Source organism: Enhydra lutris, unplaced genomic scaffold (assembly GCF_002288905.1).
Source record: "Enhydra lutris kenyoni isolate GAN:26980312 unplaced genomic scaffold, ASM228890v2 scaffoldscaffold53, whole genome shotgun sequence".
Taxonomy (NCBI): domain Eukaryota; kingdom Metazoa; phylum Chordata; class Mammalia; order Carnivora; family Mustelidae; genus Enhydra; species Enhydra lutris.
In genome coordinates, this window is record NW_019154137.1 from 5,940,442 (window position 1) to 5,954,592 (window position 14,151).

At 39.7% G+C, this 14,151-nt stretch overlaps 1 protein-coding gene across 1 annotated transcript in view; it reads left to right on the top strand.

The window, feature by feature from the left end:
* The window catches only part of LOC111157250 (glutamate ionotropic receptor AMPA type subunit 3), a 282,995-nt gene that overhangs the window by 162,496 nt on the left and 106,348 nt on the right, over positions 1-14,151 (top strand). Inside the window, exon 5 of the mRNA XM_022518525.1 lies at positions 5,875-5,928. Coding sequence (XP_022374233.1) covers positions 5,875-5,928 — 54 coding nt within the window. The remainder of the gene's footprint in view (positions 1-5,874; positions 5,929-14,151) is intronic.

Genomic DNA, 14,151 nt, shown 5'->3' on the forward strand with positions numbered 1-14,151 from the left:
GCCATGTATTGCCTATCATTTGTACGTTCTCTTTGCCTCTCCCGCTGTTTAGCATTAAATCTTCTGTATGTTCTATTCAGTCAGAGTGAATGCACTATTAAAGTCTGGTAAGTGAAACTTCCCAAAGACGTGTTCTTTGGTGAAATCCTTGTCCTCTAATCTTCACATCCTGGCGTTTTATTTGATGCCTTATTCAATTGCCTTCCCTCTGCATAAGCTTCTCCTCTAGACAGCATAAGTGCTGATGAGATTTTTCGGTTATACTCCAATTTTCCTTCTTTATGAAAAGCTTCAGCCCATCTTTCTCCATTGACACCACCCCCACCCCCACTGCCATTGGGCTGACTTTGGGATGGGTGATTGGCTCTTCTCTGCCTCACTAATCCAGCACACTTATTCAAGTCAAATGACTGCAATATGAAGCACTCACTGTCTTTCAGTTAAAGGAGAGCATGTGTGTGCAGATTGAGATTATTACAAAATAATTCTAACAGAATTGACTTCTGATATATGTTTACTAAGACTAAAGCAATTTAGTAGCTTGAGGTTTTCATTCAAGAAAATGAATGCCTTTTATCATATCTGATGGAAGATTTCTTCTGGGAAATGTGGCATATTCTGAGGCTGATTTTTGTAGCATACCACTATTTAACTCCCAACACAGCTGAAATTAGATAGGTTGCCATAGGACAACATATCTTTTTATAACTATAAAAAAAAGAAAGCAGAAATGGAAGGGGGTACTGAAAAATGTTTTCCCTTTAAACACAAGGAATGTGGGTTTTTCCTTAAAGAGAAAATACCTATACAATAGGTAAACCAGGTAAATTAAAACTGGGAACCTCCCTCATTTCTCTCCCTAGCCCCCCAGACTTCTCAGGGTACCTAAATCGAAGAGAAGCAGATTAAGGTGAGCGGCAAGGCATGTTCTGTACTCAAAGCAAGATCAATCTTTATACATAGATCCTTTTTTGGCACCAATGTAGAAAATCCAAACATGGAGATACTTAGGTCTGCAAATAACCTAATCTGCATACCAGATGGATCTAAGGGGGAAAAAAATCATAGACACTTTTCCACATACACATATTTTTTTTTTTAATGCAAGCATAGAAAAACAGATGCTTTTGCTCCCAAAGGGTCTGTGGGCCTCTCTCAAGTAGTCTTATGGAGCTATTTAATTTCAAATTTCTAAAATTATGAAAATGTCTAGATTGAGCATTAGATTGAAAAAGAAATGGCCTCTTACATAGAAAACCAACTGAACATTCTCTGTATTATTTTTAACTATTCAGTGAAACCCAGCCTCCAATGTCACAGATAAGCGGATGGGGGAGTCAATAAGGGAACATTTCCCCCAAATGGGTAGCCATGATTCATCGGTTGTTTTAACAAATAATGCTCGGCTATATGCTCAACTCAGTGAGTTAGTATGGAAGAGCTGTTTTCATCTGTAAACAAAACTGTTGTTTAAGTTTCAATGAATAAGGATCGTGGCATTTTGTTCTTTCAGATCCTATTTGTGAGGCTAAAAATAAATTTCCTTAAAACAATGAATTTTATCTACATTTGACACATCTCTCCTTTTTACATTTATCATATCCACCATCATATCTCTCCATCCATCATCTCCAACATATCTTACAAAGGCACCGTGAATATGGTATAAGGATTTTGAAACTTGGTATTTCCTCCTTAAATTTCACAGTAGACTGTTAAGACAGCTTTTCTACTTGAAGTTCTGAAACTAATTCAGAAAGAGCTATTATAATTACTGTAAAAGCAAAGTTGAATATTCTCTTGGTTACCAGAGTCATTAAATAGCTCAGGGTACAATTTATGCCTTGTTCATCTACAGCAGATGGCAAGAATCAAGATTGAGGACTAACTGCACAAGAATCACTCCCATTAACTAGTTCTTTTGTGCATTGTATCACACACGGCCCTCCCACCCCACCCTCCCTCCCACAAGCCCTGCACCAAAAATGCAAAACAGGGAAAGACCCAGAGCGTTTAAAACAGGACACTTTTTGCGGCGAGGCCTCACTTAGCTCACATTGGTAGGATCACTGCTGCCTCACGGCAGTAAGATTTCAAGGTATCACAGTATCAGAGTGCACTCTGTTAAATATCAGGACTGGGAACATTTCTGTTGGAACCCTACCACAAAGGTATCATGTGGTTTGTTTTTTTGTTTTGTTTTGTTTTGTTTTTTCAGCAGAAATTACCAACACAATCAACCAGACCCTGATGACTCAGGCATTGACAACAGCATCCATGATGATACTGTGCAGGAGTACGATGTTGTTTGCTATCTCCTTTAAGTCAGCCTGTCACTTCCTTTGCTGCTAATGTGCCTCTTTCTAATATTACGCCCTCCCTCTATACACACCCTTCCTAATTTGCAGCTTTTCTTTGACTGTGAAGTGCAAAACCAAGATTGGTAAGAACTCTATGCTAAGTAAGAGTTAAGAAGGCGCTGGAAGTAAGGATGAGGAAATAATTAGTGCCTTGGAGGCAGCAGCTCTGTGACACCTAAAGATTCCTATCTTTAGATAATTTTCCCGTCCCTTCCAGTTTAAGCTAAGTTTCGTGAGGTGATAATATGAGACAGCTACCATCAGATAAATGAGTTTCTTCTGAACAAACTACCTGGGCAGGGACGGAAGCAGATATTCCAATAGCTTCAAGTGTTTCCGAACCTGAAACACAATGTCTTAGGGAGTGACCCCCCCCCCAGGGTTATTCAACCTCTTGTGATTACATGAGGCACATCCCACCCCAAGTATAGATGTTTTTCACTTTGATCTTGACAACAGTGAGGAGACAGGAAGAACCAGGTTCATCATCCCAGATTACAGATAAGGAAATGGAGGCCAGAGTACATTGAGTGATTTGCCCATAAACAAGCAGTGAGTACATGACAAGGTTGGGCTCCTGGGTTCTCATTCAGGACTTTTCTCCCAACACTGATGTTTCTTTTCCCCCAACACAGAGGGGAGCACCTCCCCTCTGCTCAAAAAGACACTAAGCCCTTCCTCTGGTGAGAAAGACCCCATTTCTTTTGGGCTTACTGCTTTATTTCTCTAAGTTCTGCCAGACGCCCTCAGGAATCTCACTCATCTTTCTGGCAGAACTCAAAACCCTCTGCTTTTATTATGTTGAGGGTTGTCAGTGAATTAAAAATGCAACAAATGTATGGTCCCAACTTGCCATCCAGAGTTAACAAATGTCACCAGTAAGGAGGTTTCTCACAGCGGACACTGAAGAATACATCCCGGCAGATACCTAATAGCTCATTTTGTGTCGTGGCAGCGTGAGAAATCACTTGCTCAAGACATTCATTAACCTTTCATTTCTTCCATAAATAATCAGTCAGAAATGTGGCTCATATTTTAAATTAATCGAAAACAGCTCTCTCTCTCTCTCTCCTTGCCCATGAATGACTGGAAAGCTTCTAATGCCAGCATGATAAGGATATTTAAATATGTGGTTCCATGCCTCTAAGCCAGTTTAAACCTTATCTTCTCCAGGAAACCTCTATCCATTCCAGCAGACCTTAGATACCTCTTTTTCTTCTTCTCCAAGAACCTAGAAAAATTTTTAGTGTTTGACATTTAGTGCATATTAACAAACCATGTAATGTACTGCCGAGAATATGGGTTCTAGAGGCAGACAGATTCAGGTTCTAATTCCAGCTTTACTACTTCTGAGCTGTGTGGCCTCGGGCATATTACTTAAACTCTCTTTAGGGGCCTGGCCCAGTCATTAAGCATCTGCCTTCGGCTCGGGTCATGATCCCAGGGTCCTGGGATGGAGTCCCGCATCAGGCTCTCTGCTCATCGGAAAGCCTGCTTCCCCCTCTCCCTCTCCCACTCCCCCTGCTTGTGTTGCTGCTCTTGCTGTCTCTTTCTCTTGCAAATAAATAAATAAAATCTTTAAAAAAAAACTCTCTCTAGCTGAGATTCCTCTTTAGAAAATGAAACTAATGATACTTAATCTGTTAAATTGTCCTAGGGATTAAATACATACAAAGCACCTAGCACACTGTCTACCATATACTAGGCACTCAATTAAGGGCAATTGTTTTTACTGCTATTCCGGCCTTTTATATATAGTTCCGGTTTGATACATAAGCAATTTTGCTATCTTGTCAAGTTGTTTTTATTTTATATTTTTTAATATTTTATTTATTTATTTAAAGAGAGAGAGAGAGTGGGGAAGGGCAGAAGGAGAGAGAGAATCTCAAGTAGACTCCCCACTGAGCAAGGAGCCCAACATAGGGCTCAATCCCCACATCCCCAAGATCATGACCAGAGCCGAAATCAAGAGTCAGATGCTCAACTGACTGAACCCAGGCACCCCCTCAAGTGGTTTTTAAACCCTTTGATAGCTGTGTCCATGGTGGAACTTGTCAGGAAGCTTAAGCTTAAGGGCACCTTAGTTGCATGGGTTCTTTCCAACGCCTTACTATTCATGCTTTTGTTTCACTTTTCTTAAAGAGGGCTCCTAAGGTGGTATTAGCATTAGACCTGGAACAAAACTGGGTTCCACTTCCAGATATATCTTTACCCTCTATGCGATCCCCCTCTTGGTTCCCACTCCCTGCATTCAGTACTGTACTTTGTACATAATCAGTACTTAATAAAGTGACATTTTATAAAATCCTCAATTAACCGGAATTTGCCCTACTTAGCTATCTGGAAATAAGCTTATGTGAGGTAGTTAGTCAAAAACTTGCAACTGGCAACTTTCAATTCACTTACACATTTTGAAAAAACAAAGTGCATTTTGTAAACTGTAGGGTTTAGAATTAATACAGTGTTATTCATGAAAATTACCATAAGAATGATGACCCCAAGGCAGGGTTTCTCCACCTCCGGTGTTACTGACATTTTTTACCAGACAATTATTTGTTGTGGACTGTAGGATGTTTAGCAGCATCCCTGGCCTCTACTCTCAAGATACTAGTTACCTTTCCAGATGTGACAACCAAATATGCTTACAGGCGGTTCCAAATGTCCCCTAGGGGACAACCCCCTCCCCGCTGCCCTGCGGCCTTGCATCCAGCACCAAAAGCTGTACAGATGGTCACAAATCTTTCCTATTAAGGGAGGAAAATGAAGGTAAGCATTTTAGAAAAGTTTAAAAGCAATCCCGATTAATCTGAAAATCCCATTAACTCCATTCCCAGAGTGTTCTATTCCCTAAGCATTCCAGATAACAACAAAAAAATGTACTGCACATTCTATTTTCTAATTTGTATTCCACATTCAGCCCATTTTCCATCTCAGCAGCTGAATACAGAATCCAGTTCATGGGTGGGGGGATCATCAGCTTCATGGCTTCTGCCATCTATCTTAAGTGACAATGATGCTACTGACCTGGAAGTTTAGAGAGATGTTCCTCCCTTGTTTTTGACACTTTTAACTTTGATGTTACCAATTCTTCCTGTATTTTCTGCCTGAAATTGAAATGTGCAAAAAAACTCTGGTCCTGTTAACTGTGATTTTACTATACACAAAAGACCTAATAATTTATTGATCATCTAAAAGCAATTAGTGGGCGCCTGGGTGGCTCAGTGGGTTAAGCCTCTGCCTTCTGCTCCGGTCATGATCCCAGGGTCCTGGAATTGAGTCCCGCATTGGGCTCTCTGCTCAGCGGGGAGCCTGCTTCCCCCCCCCTCTCTGCCTGCTGCTCTGCCTACTTGTGATCTCTGTCTGTCAAATAAATAAATACAATCTTTAAAAAATAAAAAATTTTTCAAAAAGTAATTCGCTCTAGCCCATCGATTGATTGTTGTACTTCCCATTGACTAGGCAATTGAAAACGCCCTTTTTAAATAAGCAATATTTCTTATTTCTTCTTTTGCAGGTTGTGATCCTGGGAAAACATTCAAGAGGTTATCACTACATGCTTGCTAACCTGGTAAGAACAAGCAGAGTTTTTGTTTCCCAGGGCAATATATTCTATTTAGTTTGTGTCATCCGTAATCATCCAAAAAAAAGAAATACACAAAGAACCTAATGTGTTCTTTAGATGCTTGGCTAAATGAGTCAATAAATGCCAAAACCTGAATGCAATAGCGTTGTTTTCAATTATGCTCTCTGTTTTAGCTGTGAGCTTCTATTCTCTCATTTAAAACATAGTAATTTGAGATGATTTTTCACCAATTCTTCTTAGATATGATTTGAATTTGAAATGTAAACCATTTGATCCAGGTTTGAAATATAACACAAGGGACAGGGGACACAGGAAACTGATTCTTTCCCCCTTTTACCCAAGTAGATGTACACATCAGTACTGGGTTTGTCTTTCCAGAAGCAGACCACTACCAAATCTCTTCAAATCAGATGCCAGAAGTAGGTTGGAACATAGAACATCAAGGGACCCTGTCAAAGTGACAGCCACCTCTATACTTATAATAAAACACAACTTCAATCTTTTCCTTCATATTTCCCATGTCTTTAAAACCCATGACCTCTAGAAGCTAGTATTGCATTTAGGTTAGTTTATAGTTCTTTCTCCAAAAAGATAATTGTTTTAAGAATTAACTAAATGGCTTCTAAATCAGGAATATCTGTTTGGCAGAGGTTTTGAATAATACTATGTCCCCAAAAGGAAAGAGGAATGTTAAATTATCACTGTGATACTAAAAATCTATTACATTATTACATAACATGAGTTCTAACCCTGATCTTGTTTCATTAGCACAACAAAAAGATAATCATTATGGAGCTCTTACACCGAAAGAATAGCAACAAAGGTGAAAGATTATTATAATTATATTCTTAGATTTCTTAAAGAAAAAATCTTATTTATTTTAATGATTAAAATTTTTTAATGAGAAAGGAAATGTTACTTAAACCTCTTTTAGGAAGTGTGTTTTCCAACACTTTATGAGATGATGATTAAAGCTATTGTTTTGAAATGTAGTGTGCCTCTTCTCCAATAAATTGCTCAAAGTGGAGCACTTCAGACCATTTGGGGGATAAATGTATTGACTCTTTTAGGAGGAGAAATCTTGATTCTTCATTTACTTCTAAACATATTCAATTTGGTTTTTTAAGGCAACCAATAAGTAAAGGATGTTTGGTGACTCATTGGAAGTTAGACCAGGGCTTGGCAGGAAACATGGATGTCACAGCAAGGCAGCTGAGGGCAGTTACTGATGGATTTTTACCATTATTTTCTGATCAATAAATATTTTGTTCTCCTTCCTTCCTTCCTTCCTTCCTTTTCCTTCTCCTTCTCTTTTGCCTTATACATCCCAGGGTTCACCCGTCACTGACAGTATATGAGATGACTTTACATAGTGCACACATAAACTTTTTTTATTATGATGGTAATGTATCATTTATTGTGTGTTAGAAAAATATAAAATGAGCACATCAAAATCCAAATTTCATGGATATTATTAGTTTATACAGGGCTAACGTAGAGATTTAACAACAAATGAATCCATTTTGTAATGTGTCAAATGTGTTGCGTAAGCAATAGCATGGGAGATAAACATATGGCAAGGTCTGGTTTTTGTGTATGTGGTTATGGTGGCATGTGGGTGACTGAAGTTTGGGAAAGAGCATTGAATGAAGGATCAGAAAGTTTGAGTTGTCATACCGACTTTGCTACTTACTAACTAGCTATGGGACCTTGCATAAGTCACTTCAGTTTCCTTACTATAAACCTCAGATGGGAGTGGGGGAGTTAACTGATGTAATGGTTGGGCCCTTTGGAAGCAGATGCTAAGATATAATTAGAAGTCCAAGACATTTGCTGGGAGTGATATCCATAAAAAATAAAAGAGAAAGGGTCACAAGTGGGAAGGGAGAGCTTAAGACAACAATTCAGATCTGATATCAGCCAAAGAGAGGGAAAGGAAGTTTGGGGATAACTTCAGATGGTGGGATAGTTCTAAGAAAGACTTGGCCAGCACAACTGAGAATTCCTGTGCAAAGACCCCATGCTACCCTGAAACCCTGAACCACCTTGCTCAACCATTGGCTGGCAGCTGCTCAGGAAACACATATCTCCTGCCTGAAAGCTGAGGCAGATCCTGAAACTGAAGGCTATCAGCTCACTCAACTCCTCAAGGCAGGTTCCATCTTAAAGGGAGATCCGAGCCATGTGCATCAATGACTGGATGATACATGGAGACTTTTGCCATTCTAGAATTCTAACTGGTCCTTATTCCTACCAATAATCCTGTAGATGAGCTTTGGTTTCAACTTGAAACCCAGACCTGGCAGAAATGAAAGCATGTAGAGCAATAGAACTGCAAGAGAGAATCACTAGGACGAGGTTGTGGAAAAGAATCATTTACTGAATGCCCAACCAGGACTCGGAATCATGAGACAGTGGGAGGAAGCCTACTACAAGAGCAAGTCAAGTCTGGTCCTTCAGAAAGAATGTAATTCATGACATAATGTCAGTCTGCCTAATTAAAACATGAAATCATTCAACATGTTTGAGTGGCCAGTCCTTTTCCTCTAGTGACTTTCTTTTCATTTGAACTCAGCCATATGTTTCTGTAAGTCCCTGTACTCTATATCAAATTGAATGCAGGCAATAGAGATAGGAACTGTTGCTAATCTCTGATAAAAATGAAACAGATTATCCCATCATGGTTTCCAGGTTTTTTATAGCAGATAAAAATACCCAAACACCTCTACCAAAGACACACACACACACACACACTCACACACACCAAAACTATTTGGAATTTCCTTAGATGGTCAAAAAAGGGTAAGTGGAGCTAAGATGTTTCCTTTCAAAATGAGCCAGCTGGATGACAGCTGAGGACAGATACACAAGGGAACAAAGTCTAATCTGAGTCTTGGTATAAGCAATAGCACAGAAGCCCCCCCACACCTTCTTCTACAAATGCAAAGTCAAAGACAGTCATGGCACTTCCCTAAGCTTTTTGGAATCACCTGCACCAGAGTGCCTTGTGCACCCCTTGCCAAGGAGCTCCATCTATCTGGCAAAGACTTCTATGTGCTTTAACATACACATTCTCTGGTAGCAATCCAAACATGAGAAGACTCAGATAGCCCTTGGATGCTTCAACACAGGACTCTCACAGGTCAGGTTGTATATTTCACAGTGGACAACAAGCTGCAGAAAGTTCTACCTTACTGAAGTCTCTGGAAGAAACAAAAGATTCCATCAGAAGTACAGGCCAGAGATGTGGTCTGGGGAAGACACAGGCCAGAGGTGAACATCCCAATGATGAGAGAGTGAACAAGTCTCCAACAAATTCTGTATCAGTTGGTGGTGTCATTTTTTTCAGGGTGGTTCCATAATTGTTGTGTTCTCTTCCAGGACTCTAAGGTAGTAATGTTTTGCCACTCTGGTACCAGAGGTAACCAGCATGTATACACTCTGTCAGTCAGACAACCTCTCTCTCTTTCAAGGCAAGGTCCTGGATCAGGATCCTTTACATTGCATCCCCAGCCATGTTGTGTATTGTGATTTAATTTTTTATATATGTCAGTAATGATAGCTCAGTCATTGTGTGCACAACCCTAGACTAACAACCCTAGGAATGATGAAAATAAGCACTAGACCCGGAGCTAAGAAACAGGTTTCTTAATCCATAAAATGGAGAGTTACACCAAATTATTATTTCCCCAAGTGTACTACTTGTACACAAGATGATTTTAGGGAGTACACAGCAAAATTTCTTAAACTTACTAGTTTGGAATTTATATTAAATGAGTATTGCTGAGGTAACTATCCTCTCAATTCTGTGATTTTACAGATACCATTCTTTAGAATGAGGGTAAAATAGATGTTTAGGTTAAAAAAGTTAGACCATGTAAAGAAAAATATTAGGTAAATTATGACTCAGATGATCCACCTATGTGGCAGAAAACTATAAAGGTGACATATTAATGACTAAAACTTGGGAAACACTCCTAGGTCACTTCCAGCTCTACATTTCTTCCCTCATGGAGGGTCAGTTTAGACCAGAGAAGACCAGGAATGAGAATATAGGCATAGCAGTTAGGCAGAAGCTGAGGATATAAATGGGGGTACAAAACCAGAAGACTGTTGTCCTTAGGGATATAAAGTCATAAGGCAGGCTTAAAATCATTTCAGGTAGGCAGAAGCCAAGAAGGGTATGAGTACCCTTATCTAAGTTCTAAACATAGCTGAGGATCTGAAGGATCAATCAAAACCACCCTGGGGTCAACACAAAATGAATTAGATCTGGGTTAAGATGATCCAACTACAGATGTTCAGCACCCAGCCCTGAAAATGGGACCAAAAAAAAAAAAAGCAAGCATTTGAGGTGCCCAGGGGAGAACATGAGCCATACTGGACTCATTTAGTGCTATACCAGTTAACCAGTATCTTAGAAGACCCAACAATTTCCCTGCCTAGGTCAAGACCAATCCCAGAGTGGGTGATTTTTGTTGACCCTACAAGTGGAAGTTAGGTCATGTCAGCTGCCAGTGGTAGAGGGCCACATGAACAGACAGTAAAGGAGGTACATTGTGTTAGGGGAGCTAACATTTCTTAGACTCTTCTCTGCCGTCAGCTGTTTTCTTTATATTTCTTACTAAAATTATTCAGAACTCCCATGAGGAGAGACTTCTTACCTAGTCACCTTCCTAAGCTTTTTAGAGATCAGGAAAATGGGCTCAGAAAAATACATGACTGTCCAAAGTCTCAGAGCTAATACATTGCCAAGCTAGGCCTCCAATGCAGGTTGAGCAGACTCTTGACAGAGCACCTTGCTCTTCCCCTTTGACCCACTTAAGCATCTCAGTGAGACAAAAGGCCAGCCGCACAGTGGGTTGAGCCTCTGCCTCTGTCATGATCTCAGGGTCCTGGGATGGAGCCTCACATCCGGCTCTCTGCTCATCAGGGAGCCTGCTTCCCCTTCTCTCTCTGCCTGCCACTCTGCCTACTTGTGATCTCTCTCTGCCAAATAAATAAATAAAATCTTTTTAAAAAAGGCCAGCCCCACAAAGGTCACATAAGAACATCTGCAAAGACAGAAATACATTGAGTGAAACATATATATTTCATTATGTATAAACTATACATTTATGAGAGTACAAGTGATCAGAGAGAAAAAGTCTTAAAAAACAAGGAGAGCCTTGTGAATCAGTGTTTGAAACCTGTCCAAGAGCCAATCTGAAATGCATCTTAACAAGCACTAATTATATCTGTCCATCACTCTCTTCTACCACATTCCCTCTTCTCTCTCTCTCTCTCTCTCTGTCTCTCTCTCACCTCTCTCCTGCTCTCTCATTTCCCCTCTTGCTCTTGCTTCCTCTTTTCTTCCCACCCTATCTGCCCCATTCATAGTATTAGCATGCCAGGAAATAAAGGAGGGGGCACTAGCTTATATCTAATTTAATATAATATCTAATATAACTAGCTTATATCTAATTAATTCAAATTTTTACTAAAACAAAAGCACCATTCATAGCACAGAACCCAAAAGAGGCAGGAGTAATCTAAGCTTGAAGAAGTGAACTCTGCAGCCTACCAGATCTTGGAATATACCTGAAACAAAGAGGGGCCCACTTTATTTAGAGAGAAAACAACTTCAAGTGAGATTGGGTCATGTGTTTTGCTTGCCAATAACAACTGTTCCCTTCTACTCTTTTCCCCTCCATGTCTTCTTGTTTTGTTTAATACTCTCTCCCTTTGTTCTTCCATTTTTATGTTCTAAATAGAAAATTCAAATGCTCAGAGTGCCAGGGTGGCTCAGTCAGTTAAGCATCCAACTCTTGATTTCAGCTCAGGTCATGATCTCAGGGATGTGAGAACAAGCCCCGCATCGGGCTCCATGGAGGACGTGGAGTCTGCTTAAGATTCTCTCTCTCCCTCTGCTCGCTTGTTTGCGCTCTCTCTCTCTCTCTTTCTCTCTCTCTCCCTCTCTCCCACTCTCTCCTTCTCTAAAGAAACTTCAAACACTCAAAAAATGAAATTATAAATATACAAACCACGTGTTGTAAACAATGTCACCTCAGAAGCTGGCATGTAAACACAGAACTCACTGAGCTGGAGCGCGGTTTTACAGGCAAAAGAGGTAGGACAGAAGGGGGAAATCCCTACTGCTCCCAAATGCCAGGATCCCAGTCCCCTCCCCTGAGTACACAACTTCTCTGGTGGCCAAGGATTCCCTTTCTTCTCCAAATGAAGATAGGTTACAGCAGAGCACCAAGAGAATGTGGAGTTGTGGAGTGGGCTGAAGTCCAACTTCCCATCTGGCATTTAGAAATCCACAGGCACTTGTCAACTTAAAGTTGCCAACTTTGAGACTCCCATTCTCGCTGTCCAAAAATGCCCCCATTGTAGTCAGTCATCTCTTCATCCCTTTCTTCTTCTTCTTCTTCTTCTTCTTCTTCTTCTTCTTCTTCTTCTCCTTCTTCTTCTTCTCTCTCTCTCTTTCTCAACAAGGAAAGATCACTTTCTACCCAATGTTCTGGCAAGATAAATTGAAAGAATTCCATTTTCTTCCCTAGGCTCTCAGATCATGTCCTAAAACAGTTCTTCTCAAACTATCTGTGAAGAAGGGCCAGTTTTTTCCTCCAAATCTTCACAGATCAACAGAAATAAATTATTAAAAACCTGAAACAAGCAAAACAAGATATATAAAAACATAAGCCAAAATTTTTAGTATTACATTTAACAGCCATAATACTACCTTGTCAAATTGCTATAAGGTTTATAAGGGCTTGCTTTCTATTTCTTTCCTTATTTCATTTCTGACTACTAACAAATAGCAGACCAGCACCAGTCCACATACACTTGGGCAATACTTCTTTAAAGATCTTTATAGTAAGTTATTTTTCCTCTGTATCACTTGTCTGCCCAATACCTTATTCACTTCCCTGCAAGGAAGACATAGGGTGGTGTCCTTAAGAACTTTATAGTCATAATGGACAGATAAAACTTGCAGAGCTTATAATTATTAGCATGGAGACAGAACAGATCTAGGACAGAGAATGAAGAGAAGGCTGAGTATGGAAAATCAAATTTCTGCATAGCATGCCCAGACAAGATCTTTAAGAAAAGGTGACTTTGAAATAATGATCCAAATGATGAGAAGGATCCAGTTATATAAAGAATCAGGGAAAGTTCATATCATGCATAAGGAACAGCATGTGTCGAGGTCCTGAGGCAGAAAAGAGTCTCTGAACTGTTAGAAGGCAATTTTGGCTGGAGCAGAGTGAGTTCCAGATTAGGTAATGCTTTAGTAAGACTGGTTAAAGAAGTTTTAGCTGTTTTCAACAGAGACAGAATGCCACTGAAGAATTTCAAAATGGGGTGGGGATGCATGATCTGATTTTTAATTAAAAAAAATCAGTGTCAAATGGATGGATTTTATGGTATTTAAATTATCCCTCCATACAACCATTAATAGAAGAGATTGGTGGCTATTTTTCCTGCTAATAGAGCTTATATCAACTTATGTTCATACAAATAATTCCCAGTGGACTGAAGTGCCATGAAGTCAGGGCAAGTTTGATATGACTCACCATCTTACCAATGGATAACCCTTAAAAGATTACAAAGTATGTTGATTGGATCAGAGAATAGAACAATGAGTGAACAATACAAGCAACCTATAATTAAGAGCTAATTTATATGGTGTAATCTTCAACTCCACACACTACACCCTCTCAGGAGGATGGACCTGCTTCTAGAAAAAGACTTGTGTCTCTCATTAGCAACCTGATAACTTGAGTCACCACAATTACTATGTATTTCCCTATCGAAGCATCACCCACATGAACAATTCAAATGACACTAAAGATAGAGCCAGACTCCATCCAAATTATGAGATAGATACTTGTCCTTGGCAGCTCCCCAACCCTCTTTCTACTGCTTTTATCTTCACTATAGGCAAGCCACCTTTCCCATTTCTCACCCATAATCTGCCATCAACTCAATGAAAGTCACCCAACTTATCTTGTCTCTGTTTTCCTTTCAGTACAAAATGTACCCTAAAAATAGTATTATATGAAGGAAATCTCCACACAATATCTTGAAAATAAGTGCTCTAAAAGTAAGCTTTGAATATATTTATTTGCAACTCTCCATTGTCCACACTACCAGAAGGAAATTGAATTACAGTATGTATAAATCAAGGGAGACAGAATAATACTAAAGTCATTTGAATCT